Consider the following 18002-nt stretch of genomic DNA (forward strand, 5'->3'; position numbering starts at 1 on the left):
AAATACAGAAAATAACCATCCCCTTGTCATAGTTATGTAGTGAGGATTAAATGGATAATTTAGCACAGGTTTAGCACAAAGCTTGACATACAAGAGTGACCAATAGGCATCAGTATAGTAAGTAAGAAAATAAAAAATACCTGTATGATTCCTCAACTTTTTGCTTGCCCTCTGTAATCACCCCATTTAGGATTCTTATTACCCCAGAACCTCTGAAGATGGCTGCCTCCCCTTGTGACCAAACTCTGAGCCCTTAGCTTACTGGCTATCAGTTTTCCATGGTAGGTTCTATCCCTGAGCATCTCCTCACCAGGAGAGCAGAACACTCCTCCCTCCCTCACACAGAATGATTTTGTCAAAAGAAATTCTGTTTGAAGGATTTGATCCATCAAGGATTAGATATCTATTTTACTTGCTATATTTGTATTTGATTAATGCACCATTCTCTTCACATCAAGAAATGAATGCCTAAAGATAAAGAAAATGTTTGGTTTTGGTTTTGGCTTTTCAGCTTTTAGCAGGCTACACTAACATCTGAAAAGTCTGTCTAATTTAGCCAAAGGGTACATTTGTAAATTTTCAAGGTTTTTCTTCCATATCCACTTCATTTTCATGACATGAAATATTTTGCAAGCAAAATCAAGGCCAAAACAAAGTTTTTGCAAGGTTTACTGTATTTCTTTGCAGTGTAATAGGCATTGTTAGCTTTTACTATACACCAGAAATAGGTAGGGGGTTTTTTTGTACATTTTATTGGCATAATAAATGTGTGACATAAGTAATAGATAATCATGTTTACTTTTTAAAGGCCAGGAAACTAAGGTTTATCAAGATTAATAACTTGAGATCTAAGTATAGAAGGCAGGCCTAACACATTTTAAAGCCTCAGTTATTTTATCTACACTGTTCTGCAGTCCTCAAGGCTGGATTCACGTGTACGATTATGTAACTATGTTCCCTTAAGAGAATTATTGTGGATACTGACATTTCCCTTTCAAGAATGGAATACCAATACATGTTTAAATGTAATGAAAATAGTATTTTGAGTAATAAAGTTACTAATTATTGCAGAAGTCTGCATTTCATCAATACAAAATATGAAAGATTTATTTAATCATTCAGCGAGCACTTATCCTCTGCAAAACACCAGGTGAGGAATTGTGGAATGGATCCAGGCATAAATTCCATATGTTCCTGTTCTTAAGTATCTTATGATACAGTACAGGAGACAGTCATTCATTCAAGTATATCAGTCCAAAAGAAATAAATGCATGGATCATTCAGGTGCTGAAAACTGCAAAATGAATCATGAGTAATTCCACCTGGAGGGAAGGGTTTCTGTAATCCAGAGGCTTCAAAATCAAATGTTAACAAGTGCCAGTCAGCCCAAAGCACTAAGGAAAAGTAGGTGTGGACCATAAAAGTGGAAACTGGAAGGTCCTGCCTAAAGATGGCAACACCTATTTAGGTCCAGGCTGACAGAGAAAGGCCGGCCCAGAGTTCCAAACTATCTGATATTATAGGATGATCTCCCACATCCAAATATTCATGCATAATCTTCCAATATTTCAATGGTTGGATATAATTCAATTTATTTTTTGAAAATGTAGGAGCAATCAAATAATAGCTGAAGGAAATATGCAGCCCCCAAATCAATATAGATGCACTCAGACTTGAAGGCTGGCTAATTGCAAACCAGCAGAGAGAACGTGATTCTATTTCTAGAACTGTAGCTTTACTTGTTGCAGGATTACATCTAGAGGAGTAGGTCCTCAGACAACTTTTTTTTCCATTTTTAAACACTTGAATGTGCAATCACATCAGAATCTTGCAGTTAAGTAGTTCCCCATCCAAATCAAAAGTTTTAGAGGACTTCAAGTTCAAGCTGTTGGGAAGTTGGGGCTCATGCTGGAGAAACATGTCTATCCAGTTAATATTATCAATGAAAGATGGTGGAGGTGACAGAAACAAAACTGAAATTTCCCCCGAGTGGAGGATCAGTTTTCATAATTTTGATCTATTACTAAATACTAAAAGTTTTTGAGAATGAAAGTGATAATTGACATTTGAGAATAAAGTATGCTTTTCCATTATCCAATTTTCTAATTAGTTTATAGGTAAAAGCATAAAGGGCAAAAAATGTAATTCTGGGATTCTGAAATCAAAAAACAATCTTACTATACAACGTTGTGAAATATATTTGACTATTAGCAATTTCACTGATATGCCTTTAAAATATTTACTTCAATAAAGTATGTATCCACATATAAAGTAAGTTGGAATTCCAGACTTCAGGAGGATCTAAATTATACAGGATGCAAAATGGATTATAAGTGTCTTGTCGCTGTTGCTAAAAAAGACATTTTTATCTCTTGTAAAATGCAAAAGCAAAATTAATATTTTTAATTAATTTGTTTTTGGTTTTGTTTTGTGGGTATCATCAAACCTAAAAGATTGGGGATATTTTGACTAAGTTTCTGCTTCCACGTTTTTCTTGTCCTGATAAATTGTTTTGGTATCACAATAATTTATTACTTAATATGTACAGTAATATAACTAGTTGGAAATTTCCTATAATGAAGAAATCACTGATGATCTCAAGTCCTATAAAGTGTGGCTCTCAGAACATAATTATGGAACATATACTATAATTAGATTCACTTTTAACTCTACGTGATTAAAAATATGTCATTTAGTGTTGTTGTTTTTTAAAGATTTTACTGATTTATTTCAAAGAGAGAATGAGTGTGAGTGGGGTTGGGAAGCAGGGAGAGAGGGAAAGAGAATCTCAAGCAGACTCCCTGCTTGAGAGCCTGACATGGGGCTCAACACGGGGCTTGAACTCACTACCCTGAGAGCATGACCTGAGCTGAAATCAAGAGTCAGATGCTTAACCAACTGGCCCCCCAGCATTGTTGGTTTTTGTTTTTTGTTTAAATCCTAGTATCTTTTCTAAAAAAGGAAAAATAAGAGCTCGGGAGAGAGGTGGCAGTTCTGAATTAAAAAGCATCATGTAAAGTTAATTCAGCACACCAAAAGATAAATGGGCTGATTGATATTCAGTGTTGTTACTAAAGTTTAATTTTACTCTTGCTGTATTATAACTTGAAACTATAATTCTCCACTTCTAAGAGTTAGTAGCATAAATTAAACTCACTGATCACTCAGATTGCTTTTTCTATAGTTAAATCCTGCTGTATTGTGCAAATGACTTATTCATGAAAGTTTCCTTTTGTTATCTAAGAAAAAAAAATCCCTACCATCCGTTCCACTCCATACTGGAACTGTGAAATCAAATCAGAAATACAGTGAGCTGGAACTTCAGAAAAATGTATCTCCTAGCCTGCTTATATAGTATAATTTCGGGAAAATGTTGCATCTGTTCAGCAGTTAGATTCCATATCTTTTGGGGTAAAGTGGAAAAAGATGTTTTCAATCCATAATTTGTAGATTCACTCTTACCGTTTCTTGCGTAAGAGGCAACAGTTCCGTTGGTTCTAAAAGCTGTGTGAACGACTGAAAGCATTTTTCAGTAGTGAAATATCCCAAACATCTCATTCCTGGATGGAGAAGATGGGGGAAGGGATGTGCTAAGCAGTGAGACGTGAAGGACGAGCGGTAGGCCTGCCTGTCACCGAAGCTGAGAGCTTGGCGATGGTTGTACATCATCTACCCTTCATTGACTCATAAAGCCCATCTCAGCTGAAATGCAAACGTGCGGCATGACACGTTTATTTTTCATCTTCCATCCTGATAGTTTTGGGCTGCCTGTGCATCATTAAATTGTTTCATTTCCCTATGTTCACCACAGATGTGCTGCCACCAGTTCCAGGCCAAGGGGATAAAACAGCAACGATGCTCTCAGATGGAGCCATTTATAGCAGCATTGACTTCACGACCAAAACCACTTACAACAGTTCCAGCCAAATAACACAGGCTACCCCATATGCCACAACACAGATCTTGCATTCCAATAGCATACATGAATTGGCGGTCGATCTGCCGGACCCACAGTGGAAAAGCTCCATCCAGCAAAAAACGGACCTGATGGGCTTTGGATATTCTCTCCCTGATCAGAACAAGGGTAACAACGGTGAGTCGGGTCCCTACTACCCAAGGAGTTATTTTCATATCATTTGTGCATGAGATAGAAATTAGTATTTGTTGTTCGGTTCGGTGATTCATTACCAGGTTCACTACCTAAACTAAAAAGTTATTCTCGGCATGTATTCAGCACCTTGCACAGTCCCCACCACCGCCACCACCGCCACCGTCACTGCCACCACACACCAACACCAACCGGTTTCATCCTTTTAGCTCCTCTTCAATAGAGCGATCAGTAATCCATCTCAACTTTCATTAGGCAGGGTAGACTGAACATTCCTCCACTGTCCCACGACATCTGCTTCTGAGTTGCTAACTGCATGTTCTGCATGGGCTTGTGCTGTGAACTAACCACATGATGCCACTATGACCTCTGCCCTTTAACCCTTAGCCTTACTTTACATCCCTGACTACCGGTTGGCTGAGGGATTGTCTAATAGAATGCCACACAACCAGTCACAGGATTTCAGCACCACCAGCTCTCACAACAGCTCAGAGAGGAGTGGCAGTCTCTCAGGTTGGTCTCATCACAGTAAGGAGAAATATTTGTTTGTCACCAGCATATGACCTGTGTTCCTAACAGCCGTGGAGAAGTACGGAGTCACAGCTCACTGTCAGGCGTTTATCTTTCAGATGACGATGAAATGAGTCCACCCTAATGGAATCATGCTTCGGGAACGGGGGAGTAAGAGTCACTCTCACTCTCTGTGTACTAAGTGTGCACCACCATGTTTCCTGAAGAGTAGTGTCATTGTCCTAAGTATTATTTAGTAAAGAGCAGATGAGTTTGATCGTCCCTGAACCCTACCTAAGAGCCAGGAGACCTCTACAATAAAAGATCATTCAGGAAAGTCAGCTCCAGGACATGGGCAGCAAATGGTGAATTCAGCCAAAATGCAAATTATTTGGGACATTTCTCATAATATTAGGATTCCAGGGATGTGACTTTTTATTTTTGGACAATCTTTCCAAAATGTTATGTAATGCAATTTATTATCGATGGAATGATATTTGGAGTAAGGTGCTGCTACCGTGCTAACCAAGACTCTTATTAGACATTATTCTTCACGCTTAACTTACAAGTTATAACCTTTCATAAGGATGATTTTTTTATGCTGTAAGTGTTAATATATTTGATATATACCAGCCAAACCTACAATCTATAATGTGGGTGTTGTATAGCACATATTGGGACAGAGTTTTACAGGACAGAAATATGTGCCCATGATAACGAATAGCGGCAGTATGCTTCAGGCTCAAGGATCCTCACCTCTCAGATAAGGAGGTCGTAGTAGTCACACTCCACCTTCCAACCAGAACATGTACATCGTGTGACTGATGACTTTGCACATTTCTAATTGATTCCATGACCTTATTTGCTTATTTTTCCATAATAATGATATTCCATTTGTTTTTACAAAATTTTGTTTTTGTCTACAAATTCTCAGTAAAGGATTATGGTGTATTATGACATGTCACAGGCTCCTAGACCATAAGGAGTTAACTCTTTTATATCATTAGGGTAACATTTACTAAATGACTTTTCCTCAGGAGATAGAACCCTTTCAGTCTGAAATGTTAATGCTCTCTCTTCTCTCCAAAATGAGCCATTTGCTCTTCTTACCTATTGGTAGAATTAGATACATTATAGAATCCAGAAAATTTTAAACATCTGTTATGAATTTAAATGGGCTTAATAATATAGGGGGGCATTTTGAATAACCTTATGTCATTTATACTCCAATTTATTTATAATGAGTCCCGCAATTGTACTCCATAATTAAAAACTAATGTATCCTAGGCCTATTTCATCCAAGATATGTAAAGTCCCAAGCAATATACATATTTTAAAAATCTATATATTTTAAGCCATGAATTACATAAGGCCTTTTGTGAATCCTTCATTAAATATTCTGTATATGTTGATTGACACTGAGTTTTAAAAGTTACCTTTTGAGTAATTGTAAGCAGAACATGATTCACAATAGTGCTTAGTGCTTTTTTAATCCATTAATCTCTTGAGTGACATTTATATATATATGTCTGTGAATTATATTAACTACTTCATCTACATTTGAATACAAAATTACTTAAATCAGAAATAGAAAGCATTCTTCAGAGATGAGAGTGAAATGATTATTCCCTGTTAGTTTAGTCCAATTGAGTTTAATATTACAGAATTTGCTTAATTCTTCTAATCATAGATGTGTTTTCTAAAGCTTAAAGTTAAGATCAAACTGCCCAAAGGATATCTAATCATACATTATAAGATTTTCTCAAGTTTGTGCACAGTAATGAAATCAATTTAAAATAATCACACTAACAAAGAAAGTTGGGCATTTCTGAATAATTTCAGTGAATTTCTCATCCTCCTTGAAACACTCATATAATCTATTCCATATATAAGTTATGAGTATTTGTGTTAAAAATTCAACCACCAAAAAAGAAAACTCAGATCTCTTAGAAACTATATCCAGTCATATTGTGTGTGTGTGTGTGTGTGTGTATATATATATATATATATATATATATATATATATATATATATTTCACTATATCAGTAGTGATAATGAAATATTTTTACACACTAGTATTTTTTGAAATACAGTATGTATTTAACTAAATTGAAAATTATCTATTTTTATCATTCTCTATACATAGAAGTTATTTGTTCAGCATAAATGTCAATTTAAATATTTACATTTTGCATTGAAGAGAAATGGGTCAAATATGTTTGCCAATCTTCAAAATATGTTCCCCTAAAACATAATGCAGGCAGTTTTCACCTAAAAAATGCTTGGGGATCTTTGGTTGCAAGTAACAATAACAGATTGTGGCTCACTTAGCTCAAGGTATAGATCTTAGATAAACATTTAGTTTCCTTAGCTCGTGTTATATGCCCACCACCATGCTAAGAGTCCCCCTCTTAGCTGAATGCTAAGAGAGGACAAAGCATATGGATTGATGGTCCTACTAGGACACCACTCAATGACAGAGCAGAAATCTCCCAAAGAGGGAGAAGTAGGCATTGGAGTTAAGCCCTCAAAAATTCCCTCTATGAATCAGCTTCGTTTGCCCAATTCATTTTTAAGTCTGACATTTCGCCCTTTTTGACCTTGGACAAGAACTTCAACAGAATTGGGTTCAGAGCTCCAGAAATAGTAGTTTCTAGTAAGGCTGTTGCATTTTAAATGTGTTTTTTTTTCTCTTCCTGTGTAAATATGGACCACATAACATTCAGAAAGAACCTCTATTTCCCCATCTATTAACTATTTCATCTACATTTGAATACACTATTACTTAAATTGGTGATAGAAAGCATTCTTTTGGAGGTGAGAGTGAAGCAATTATTCGCTTTTAGTCTGAGTTTAACATAACAATTTGTTTTATGGAGATATATGAACTTTCTTCTTTGTATCATTCAGTTCTGGTGGTGATCATGTGACATTTCTAAAGTGAAGAGTGAGGAAAACATTGTACACTTATAAATATATAAGTAATAAAGGATGCACAACCAGGGGAAGAACTCACTAAGGACACACAGCCTAAGCCATTCCTCTTTTAATTATTCAAAAAGACTTCTGAAACTGCACAAAAAAAATATGATCCTAGTCTGTGATTTTGATGATCATGAAAAAAAGGATTAAGTCTTATCTACCATAAACGTAAAAAAAAATTAGGCTTCTATTCAAGCAGGTTTATTATTTTTATTCCAAGAATCAGACTATTCCTGGGACGCTCATTGGGTTTGGAGAAGTTAGGCTTGACAAAGGCTGTAGAAGTGTGCAGAACCATGTTTGCTCTAAGATAGAGGAGTTGGGAAACAGTAACAATGACTGGCATTTATTGAGCTCTCTGTACAATCTGACCCCTCTCCATGCTTTCTCTCTTTTAATCCTCGAAATACCATAAAGATTTAAGCACTTTATATCTGGTTTACATGTGTGGAAATGGAAGTAACTTACCAAGTAAGCGAGAAACCAGTCTTCAACCCCAGAGTAAGCTCTAACCCTTGAAGTAGAAGCTCTATCGTTCTTTTAATACCTCTCCTATTGCCAAAGACAGGAAGTGAAAGGGTGAAAACATTTTGTCTGTAGGTGTGCTCTTTTAAGCACGTGTGTTTATGTACACATGACCTAGACTACAGACATAATTCCATAATTGGCAACAGTATCTATGTCCAGTTTAGCAGTTCCATCACTTTCTGGCCCTGGAATAAGTTATTACTAAATGACACAATTTTCTGAATTGGCTCATGTGGATTAGTAATTGGCAGAAGAAAGGAGATGAGACTTCTAGCAATATCTCTATTGGTAGCCCTGCTCCAAGTATTTGATGCTCACAGCTTGCAGTTCCAGAAAGATGAGATCCAAGAGATCAATACCAGGATTTTGGAAATATAACAATAGGCCATAGTGGGAGTGAAGGAAGCTGCTTAGTTTCCATCAGAACAATAGCCTTTGTAATGCTGTTGGAGAAGCATTCATTCTTGCCATCAACTGTGGTCCATTTAGGAAGAAACTTGATTTACTTAAATTTTGAAAGAGTGAAAAGTATGGCAGTATACAAATGATGAGTTTTATTTTTATATTTCACTAAGCTCCAGTAATTCCAGATTTGGCTCAAATGCTGCCAAGTTATTTTTTGCTTGTGTTTTTGTGCATGAATTCATTTGTATTAACAATAGTACTGAAAGTGATCACTGCATTTCCATTAATTATCCCCGTCTTTTTGGAATTTTAGGAAATGTGATGCTTAAAACATCTGGGAACCACTCTCACTATAGACAAAAATAATTATGCCATTCATTAGTTTAAAATTCTATAAAACTTATCATTGTGAAAGATTTACAAGTATCCAGGTTATAGTTGATTGATTTTTATCAGTCACTTTTGAGGGAGAACTGTACTCTCCTGGATTAATTAAATTGAGTAAATTCTAATGGAAAAGTTTAGGCTGTATCCTTAGACGCTGCATTTTCCACTGAGAGGGATTATGCAAAAGAGCATTATAAACGTACTAAAATCTGACATTTGAAAGAATTTGTTATGGCCCATTATTTCGTCTAACAATGCAAATGTAGAGGCAGCAGACGTGAATAAATCAATAAGTGTGCTTTTGCTTCAGAAGCCATGTTTTTGGTTTATTCAGCACTGTAGTTAATGCATTGGGGGAAAAAAAACAATATAATTTCGAGCGATTTATAAAAACGTTTTTCTGATTATATCATCTCATTGTTTATAGCTTTTAACAAATGTAATATACTGATTGTGGTGTTTTGAAAACATAAATACGTCTTCCCATCTGATGTACTCTGTTTCTACTGATATCTGGCACAGCTGAAGAAATGCATTATTACTTTCAGGTGGGAAAGGTGGAAAAAAGAAGAAAACTAAAAACTCTTCTAAACCACAGAAAAACAATGGATCGACTTGGGCCAATGTACCCCTACCTCCTCCCCCAGTCCAGCCCCTTCCTGGTACAGAGCTGGAACACTATGCAGTGGAACCGCAAGAAAATGGGTAAAACTGTTTTTCATTCCAACAAAATGCCCAGGGCTCTCCTCTTCTCTCAATCGTGCTTTTCTGTCTTTATCTTGTGTTCTCTTACTCTTTTCCCTGCCCCCTTTCCAGCCGGTTCATCGCCCTCTCCCACTCCCGTCTCAGGCCCCACTTTGGTTGTTTGCACCATCTATGTATTTTAGATGATAAATACACCACAGCACATATTGAGAACCTAGAATCCTTGGCCGTCAAGTGCCTTAGATTGTCTGCAATCATGATAATGCAGACTCCATTTATAATATTGCTTGTTAGTTTGAAAGCGAGTACCCACAGCTCTGTGAACTAAAGAGCCACTCCTGAGTGAGCCTGAAAAGGGAATTAAAATAATCTTCTCCATCGTCTCTCACGGTTTTCTAATGACTTGGTGTCTGGCCATAGCAGAGCTCCATCACATGGTGTAATTGCAGGGACTTTAATCATCAGCTTTGATGGGAATTTAGGGGCCAGAACAAGGAAAGAGTTGTTCAAGCCAACACACATTCTGTGACAAAAACCTCTCTAAGTTAGAAAATTTCCTTCAAGGGCATTTAAATGTGACTGGTTTCCTTATTCATTCTCAAATAGGTCTCAAGAGTTAGCGTTCCTCTGTTAAAGCGTTAATTGATTTTAAAGCAGAAAGACATTGATACTTTTTATTTTCTAATAAAAATAATAGCAAATGAGACATTTACTCAGTCTTTTTTTCTATTTTAATAATTCTAATTTCTCTGTCTTTCTCACAATTTCCATGTCACCACTGCTTTTGAATGAAACTGAAAAATACATAATAAAGGCAGCTTTTCTTTTTTCCAAATTTCTTAAAATTCAGAAGTAGTTAGATATTAAGACACCTCAATTTATTTCAATAATGGTTTTATCTCCCCCCTTATTTTATGTAAAGATCACATGCATGAAATATTTTGGCCCCATCTCCTTTTTTTTTTTAAATAAGTGCTATCTTTGATATCTCAAGATTAATTCTTTTTTTCTTTCTTCTACTTTTTTTTTTTTTTTTTGAGAGAGAGAGAAAGTAAGAGAGAGGATGGTCAGGGGGAGAGGGAGAGAAATCTTAAGCAGGCTCCATGCACAGCAGGGAGCCTAAAATGGGGCTCGATCTCAAAACGAAGTCGAGATTTCATTTATTTGTTCATGAGAGACACAGAAAGAAAGGCAGAGACACAGGCAGAGGGAGAAGCCCGATGTGGGACTAAATCCCAGGACTCCAGGATCACGCCCTGAACTGAAAGCAGATGCTTAAACACTGAGCCACCCAAGCATCCCTCATTTTACTTTTTTAAAAAGTTCACATTTGAAATAGGAAATTAAGAAGACATCCTTTTTTCTCTTTTTTAAAAACTTAAATTTTGCACATGATCTTATATAATACATATCAATAATGTAAATGTGCCCATATCACATGAAGTCTGTCAAAGAAAAACCAGAGATGTGTATTCCACAAGGAAAAATTATTACAGGGCTTAGGAATCTGCATTTTAAAAGGTATTGTCAGAAAATGAGAAAATAAAGCTTATAAACTGGGAAGAGAAAATAGTTACTATCAAATATGTTTAAGCATAAAGTAGGTAATTTGGAATCTTTCTCTTTTTCTTTTCCCACTGCATCTACTTAAAAAACAGACTGCAATAGCTATTACCCACTGAAATAATAATAATTCATTCCAAACAAATGCTAAACTCCTCACTTGATTTTATTGCCCAGCAGCATAATTGAAAATATCTTTTGATGAATGAAATAATACACATTGCTGCAGTTTTATTTTTTGATATAAATTATTTTCTGAATATTAACCTATAAAATATAAAGTTATTTTTGAATTATTTTAATATTTAGCCAGGATGTATGATATTGGAAAATCTTTCTTTCTTAAAGTTTTCTAAAAACTCATTTGAGACTTTAGATAGGTAAAGAAATACATATTTTAATATTATATATTCAAAGTCTTTGTAGCATGTAGTTTGGTTTTTAATAACCTTTATTTGCCTTAAGTAGCTCATATTTCCTAAACCAAAATGATCACTTTTAACAAAACTAGTAGGTAAGTCTTATCTATTAGTAAACTGACAGCAAAATTCAGTTTTCTTTTTTTGGACTCAGTTTTTCAGTGGATATTGTTTCAGTTGTTTGTAATGACAATACCTATTTAAAATCAATATGACAAGAATAAATTAAAATTATTCAATTTGTGATGACTTTGTCCATTTCTTGATAAATTCTTTATATTTTCCTTTTTTCTAACATCAAACCCTTATAACGTTGAAAAGGAGAGGCATCTAGGTGGCTCCGTCACTTAAGTGTCTGACTTTTGATTTTGGCTCAGAGCATGACCTCAGTGTCCTGAGATCAAGCACCATGCCCAACCCCAAGGAGTGTGTTGGAGATTTTCTCTCTTCCCCCTAACTCTGTTCCTACCTACCCCGTGCATGCACTTTTACTCTCTCTCTCTCAAATAAATAATAAATACATCTTAAAAAAAAAAGGAAAGACTTTTGAACACTTCCTAGATTATTTTATAATCTGCTCTTCATGATACTTACATTGACTATTTTACATATGAGTTCTTATATAGAATTGTTTCTATGCCTTGTTTTGAAACTCATGCAGGTTTAAGGTTCTCTTGAAGTGCAAACAACAAAAACTTTAGAAGTCACGGCTTGGTTTTTCATAATTTTTATTTTAACAGTCAAGGATCCTGCAACTGTACTTCTTATGGTGATACATAGTTTTTCTTTCTGCTGCTTTTAGCATATATTAGGGAACTTACTCAACACACATCTTTTTCAAGTAAACAGCAAGTGCTAATCCCAGTGTCAGGAAGAAAAGCAACAGAGATGAAAGAAACAAATACACAATTATTCAGGAATATCTAATCTCTGATCTAGAGAGTTCACACAGTTGGTAGGTAGAGATCACAAAGCACACACATACACACACACACACATACGCAATTTTATAAGTCCTAGATGAGCAATGTATACAAAATAATAATCTGTACTCAGGAAAGGATAACCATGTATGCCAGGTAAGGTTAGGACAATCCTATAGAAGTTCAGTTTTGAGGTGAATCTTGAATCATTTATTCACAAATAATAGCACCAGAGTATAACCGGCTGCTGGGTGCCAGCTCTGAGTTTGAAGCAGAAATGGCAAAGGACAAGCAATGGTTCCAAATCTAAAGCAGCCTAGGTGCCAGAATAAATTATTAACCAAGGACTACAACAAAATGTTACTATTGTCACCATTTGCTGTGCAGATAATTTCCGTAGCCAAAAGAAAAAATATATATAAAATGAAAGATAAGAAAAAATGAATAGCCCCATTAGTTTTCCTTTAGTACTTCCCACTCTTCCTTCAAAACCCCCTCCTATTCTAGTTAAGGTGACTTGCCTTTCCTTAATTTTTTAATTCTTTAAGTTTACTATTGTAGTACTCAGCACATTGCATTCTAATTGCTTGTGTCTATACTTCAGCAATCAGTACCTGTTGTATGACGTTTGCTGGGTTTGAAATATTCATGGAGTAGGAGATAATCTGAACAGGTGCCTTGAGGCCAACTGTGAAGTCTTCTATGTCATTTAGGGAGTCTGATATTTGGATATAGATGATGAATTGCAGGACATGAGGCTGGGGCAGGTAGATGACATTCGGGATACTGCAGGAGAATAGCCAGTATCATAAAAAAATGATAAGGCGGTAAGATAAAGCAGTGGCAGTAGGATGGAGGGAAAGGGATAAACTTGGAAATATACCTACCCCAGAATAATCTCAGTCTTGAATATTTTTTACTTTTTTTTTTTAATTTTTTATTTATTTATGATAGTCACAGAGAGAGAGAGAGAGAGGCAGAGACACAGGCAGAGGGAGAAGCAGGCTCCATGCACCGGGAGCCCGACGTGGGATTCGATCCCGGGTCTCCAGGATCGCGCCCTGGGCCAAAGGCAGGCGCTAAACCGCTGCGCCACCCAGGGATCCCTTGAATATTTTTTATTGCAATGTTTAGTACTGTTTCTAAACCTTCAATATTATTAAATTTCTTTCTAAGTGATTCCTGGGCCATTTCCCGCCCTTCCCCCCCCCCCCAGAACTAAATAGCAAAAGTTATCAAGTCACTGTCCAGATAGAAAAGTACTTATTTGTTAATTCAATATTATAGCAACACTGGTAAATGTCCTCTCTCATCAATAAACCTCTCTCAGCCTGATAAAAATGTATCAAAATGTATTCATCCTTAGCTATAAATTTGTTTTTTATTATTATCTTATGATGCTAGGAAGAATTCAGTAGAGATTCAATAGAAATCTGATGCGTTGCTTTGTTGCTACAATTAGAGATTGGCAAGCTTTGTGGGAGTTGAACTATATTGTATTTTTATTAGTAATTCAGTATTTGAATCTGACCATTAACTAGCTAGTTCACATGCAACATTGATTTGTTGTCATCTTTCTCATTATTTACCAGGCAACAGAGTTAATATGATGCCTCGTACTTCATCAATAATATGTTTAAAAAAAAAGCTTTTCTTGGAACTATTGACCAAAAGACCTTTAGTTAGCTCAGGAGCATTTTTGCAGTCTTCTTTATGTTACTACAAGAAAAAGTTGAGGACACCTGAGTGGCTAAGTCAGTTAAGCATTCAACTCTTGGCTTCAGCTCGGGTCATGATTTCAAGGTCATGATCTAGGGTCCTAAGATCAAGCTCCGAGTTGGGCTCCTCTACTCAGCATGGAGTCTTCGTAAGATTCTCTCTCCTTCTCTTTTTGCCCCTCTCCACACAAATAAATAAATAAATCTAAAAAAATAAACCAGAAAAAGTTGAAATTCCATCCCTCACATAAGATATGTGTCTATAAATGTGAAGAAAATGCTAAAAACTGAGCTACACTTTTCTTAACATTTAGAGTCATCTCTTACTTTCTTGTCCTTCTTCAGAAACTGCATGAAACCTAGTATTTGTTCTTGTGAATGGATTCAGATACGAATACTTCAGAGATGAAGAACAGCCTTCTTCACCATACAATATGCTCTGTGTCCCAATTTATTTCATCTATTCTCTCACAACCTTCTCCCAGTCTAACTTTTATTCACTCTCTCTCAGTTTTCCACTTCTTGCATGAACCACTGAGATGAATCCAATAGACTTCTCTAACCTTTGCTTATGTTCTGCATAGGTGGATTTTGCTCACTCTTGTTCTACATTATCTTTGTAAAACACTCAGAAAAAGTGATGATAAATACCCATTCTAGCTAAGTGGAATAGCCACTGGAATATTTTTTTAGTCATTTAATATATTATGCAATGTGTATATTTTTTGAAATAATATTTATGCGTCTGGGCTCTCCTTTGCCTGATGATATGGAATAATAAAAAAGAGTTTGTACAACTAATTAGAATATTTTCTATGTAACCTTAACATATGATGCATATAATATTATTTCTTCTTTCTCTTATGTTCTCTACATAGTTCCATTCCTTGTACATGTTCCCTTTAGATTATTGGAAGTAAGGATAGTTTACTAGTTATGAAGTGGGGAAATTATAGAGAATAATTACTTCCCTTTGAAAGATTAAATATATGCATAAGTTCTTCCTTTATTCAAATGTAGGAAATCCTTTGCAATAAGCCCTGTAAGCAAAGGAGATACATGCTGTAGTTTATGGGGGAAAATGTGCTATTTTATGGAATAAATTTAATTATAACTATTGATGAAGTATAATAGCACTCACCTTCCATACTGAAAATGGGTAGGGTTTTTTGTTTTTGTTTTTTAGGATTCATTTACATATTTTTGTTTGACTTTATAATACAATATTTAAAGTCAAATAAGTAAGTTAAGAAAAGAAACCTAAGCATTCTTTTTTTTTACTTTTAAATTCCAGTGTAGTTAACATACAGTATTATATTAATTTAAGTACAATATAGTAATTCAACACTTCCATACATCACCCAGTGCTCATCACAAGTGCACTCTTTAATCCCCATTGCCTATCTTACCCGTCCACCCACCTACCTTCCCTCTGGTAACCATTAGTTTGTTCTCTGTAATTAAGAGTGTTTCTTGGTTTCTCTCTCTCTCTCTTTCTCTTTTTCCTTTGCTCATTTGTTTTGTTTCTTAAATTCCATGTATGAGTGAAAGCATTTGGTATTTATCTTTCTCTGACCAACTTATTTCACTTGGCATTATACTGTCTACCTCTGTCCATGTCATCAAATCATAAGCATCCTTATTAATGAATCAGTTTGTGTGTTTTCATTTCAAATCAATAAATAGGCTTATCATCTACCATTGTTAAAGTATTATGTCAGGTGTGGCCAAACAAGAGTAATTCAATGTCATAATTTTAATGTAGCATGAATTCACTTGAGGAAAAGATACTATTAACATGTGAAAGGTTAAATTCTAAAATAAATCAGACAATAGCTAAAGAAACCAACATTGGAAATGGCATTACATAGTGTATAATCAATTTGCAAGTAAATGTGCAAAAAATGTGCAAGTTCAGAAGAGTAATATATTAGTGCTATTTGGGCTCATCTGGGAAATCTTTAAAAAAGACGTGGGATATAGACTGTAGCTTGAAGGATTTGTAAGATTAAGGTAGGTGAAATTGGAGGAGTACAGTTCATTCAAAGTAAATTGAATACTTTAAAATAATAGACCATGATGGAAAAGTACAAAAAAAAGAAAAAGATGATGATGTTGATGAAGAAGAAGAAAACAAACCAATTTATATTGAGTAGAAGATTCTTGTTGAGAAACTGGAAAAAAAATCTAAAAATGTAGTTTGAGTCTTAGACATATTTAGTAGACAGAATAGAATGAATGGAAGTGAATGTTTTATTCAAACAATCATGATGTTTTCATAGATCAGCTTATAAGAGGTATTGATTAGTGGATGGGAAAAACTGGAAGCACTGAATCCAACTGGAACCATAGGTTGCAAACTTTGTACACAACAGAAATAGGTCAATTGGAGAAGGATAATCATCACATGGTTTCACTCATATGTGGAATATAAGAAATAGTGAAATGGACTGTAAGTGAAAGGAAGGAAACTGAGTAGGGGAAAATTAGAGAGGAAGACAAACCAGGAGACACTCCTAACTCTGGGAAACAAATAAAGGGTTGGGGAACGGGATGACGGTGGGAGGGGGGTGACGGTGATGGGCACTAAGGAGGGCATTTGGTAGGATGAGCACTGGGTGTTATATTATATGTTGGCAAATTGAACTTAAATGAAAAAGTAAAAAAATAATACAATAAAATCCCCCCGAAATATATTTTTTTCTCCAAATGAAATCTAACTGTGATCCCCAACATAGAAAACAGATCAAAATGGCATCATTTTGGAGCAATGTATTGTTTCAGGTCAGATTGGCAATTGCATAGTTAATTCATGGGAATAACAAGTTTAACCAGTCATGTTTTCTAGTATATAAAAACTGTTATCTGTAACATGTTAAAGTGTGCCTGTTTATACTACAGTATAAGACATTTTGGAAGAGATACTCCTATCAGAGTGTATGGGTCTTCTGAAACAAGCTCTTCAGAAGACAGCTCACTGAGGTAGATTATTCAGGTAGCCTCAACAAGAGAGGGAAAGCAAACAGCTAAAGATGATACTATTCCCCGTAAAACAAAACAAAAGCCTCTCAGTGACTATCCATCACTTCCAGTCCTCCTCAGGGCTGATGAGGCCCTGTGTGACCTGGCACATCCTGCCCTTCCTCATCTATGGCCAATGCTCTTTATTTGCCATCTCTTACCAGTTATGAAACTATTTGAGCTCTTCAAATACTATTATCTTTTCTCTTTCTCTGAGCCCCCAGATGTGTTACAGAGAATATCCCCCTTTCCTGTAGTTAGCATAGACCATAGACTTGCCCTACCCCCAAACTAGTTTCAGCTTGCCTTCTCCCTATTCCTGTAGTACCTGCTATTGTTGATTATTTGCTTGATACCAGTCTGCCTCACTGGATCAGTCTGCATGCTCTGTAAATAGATGCCGTTTCCTGACAAATGGTTCTCGAATCAATGGATGATCAACTCAAGGATTTTTTTAAAATAGATTTTATTTTTTTAGATCAGTTTTAGGATCACTAAAAAACTGAGCAAAAAGTACAGAGATTTCCCATAAACTCCCTGCCCCCACACGTGCAGAGCCTCTGCCACTATCTACTTTCCCACTAAAGTGATACACAGTTAAATTGATGAACCTACATTGATACAGCAGTATCACCCAAAGTCCATGCTTTACACTAGGATTCACTCTTGGTGTTGTACATTCTGTGTGCTTGGACAAATGTATAATAACATGTATCTACCATTATAATATCA

At 35.7% G+C, this 18002-nt stretch overlaps 1 protein-coding gene across 40 annotated transcripts in view; it reads left to right on the forward strand.

The window, feature by feature from the left end:
• The window catches only part of ROBO2 (roundabout guidance receptor 2), a 1660631-nt gene that overhangs the window by 1608631 nt on the left and 33998 nt on the right, over positions 1-18002 (forward strand). For 20 of the 40 annotated variants that reach the window (XM_072740956.1, XM_072740957.1, XM_072740967.1 and 17 more), the window contains 3 exons: positions 3812-4093; positions 4496-4621; positions 9470-9626. In XM_072740956.1, the coding sequence (XP_072597057.1) occupies positions 3812-4093; positions 4496-4621; positions 9470-9626 (565 nt within the window). The remainder of the gene's footprint in view (positions 1-3811; positions 4094-4495; positions 4622-9469; positions 9627-18002) is intronic. The other 20 variants (XM_072740952.1, XM_072740962.1, XM_072740963.1 and 17 more) reach the window with 1 other exon arrangement.

Source organism: Vulpes vulpes, chromosome 15, assembly GCF_048418805.1.
Source record: "Vulpes vulpes isolate BD-2025 chromosome 15, VulVul3, whole genome shotgun sequence".
Lineage (NCBI taxonomy): Eukaryota > Metazoa > Chordata > Mammalia > Carnivora > Canidae > Vulpes > Vulpes vulpes.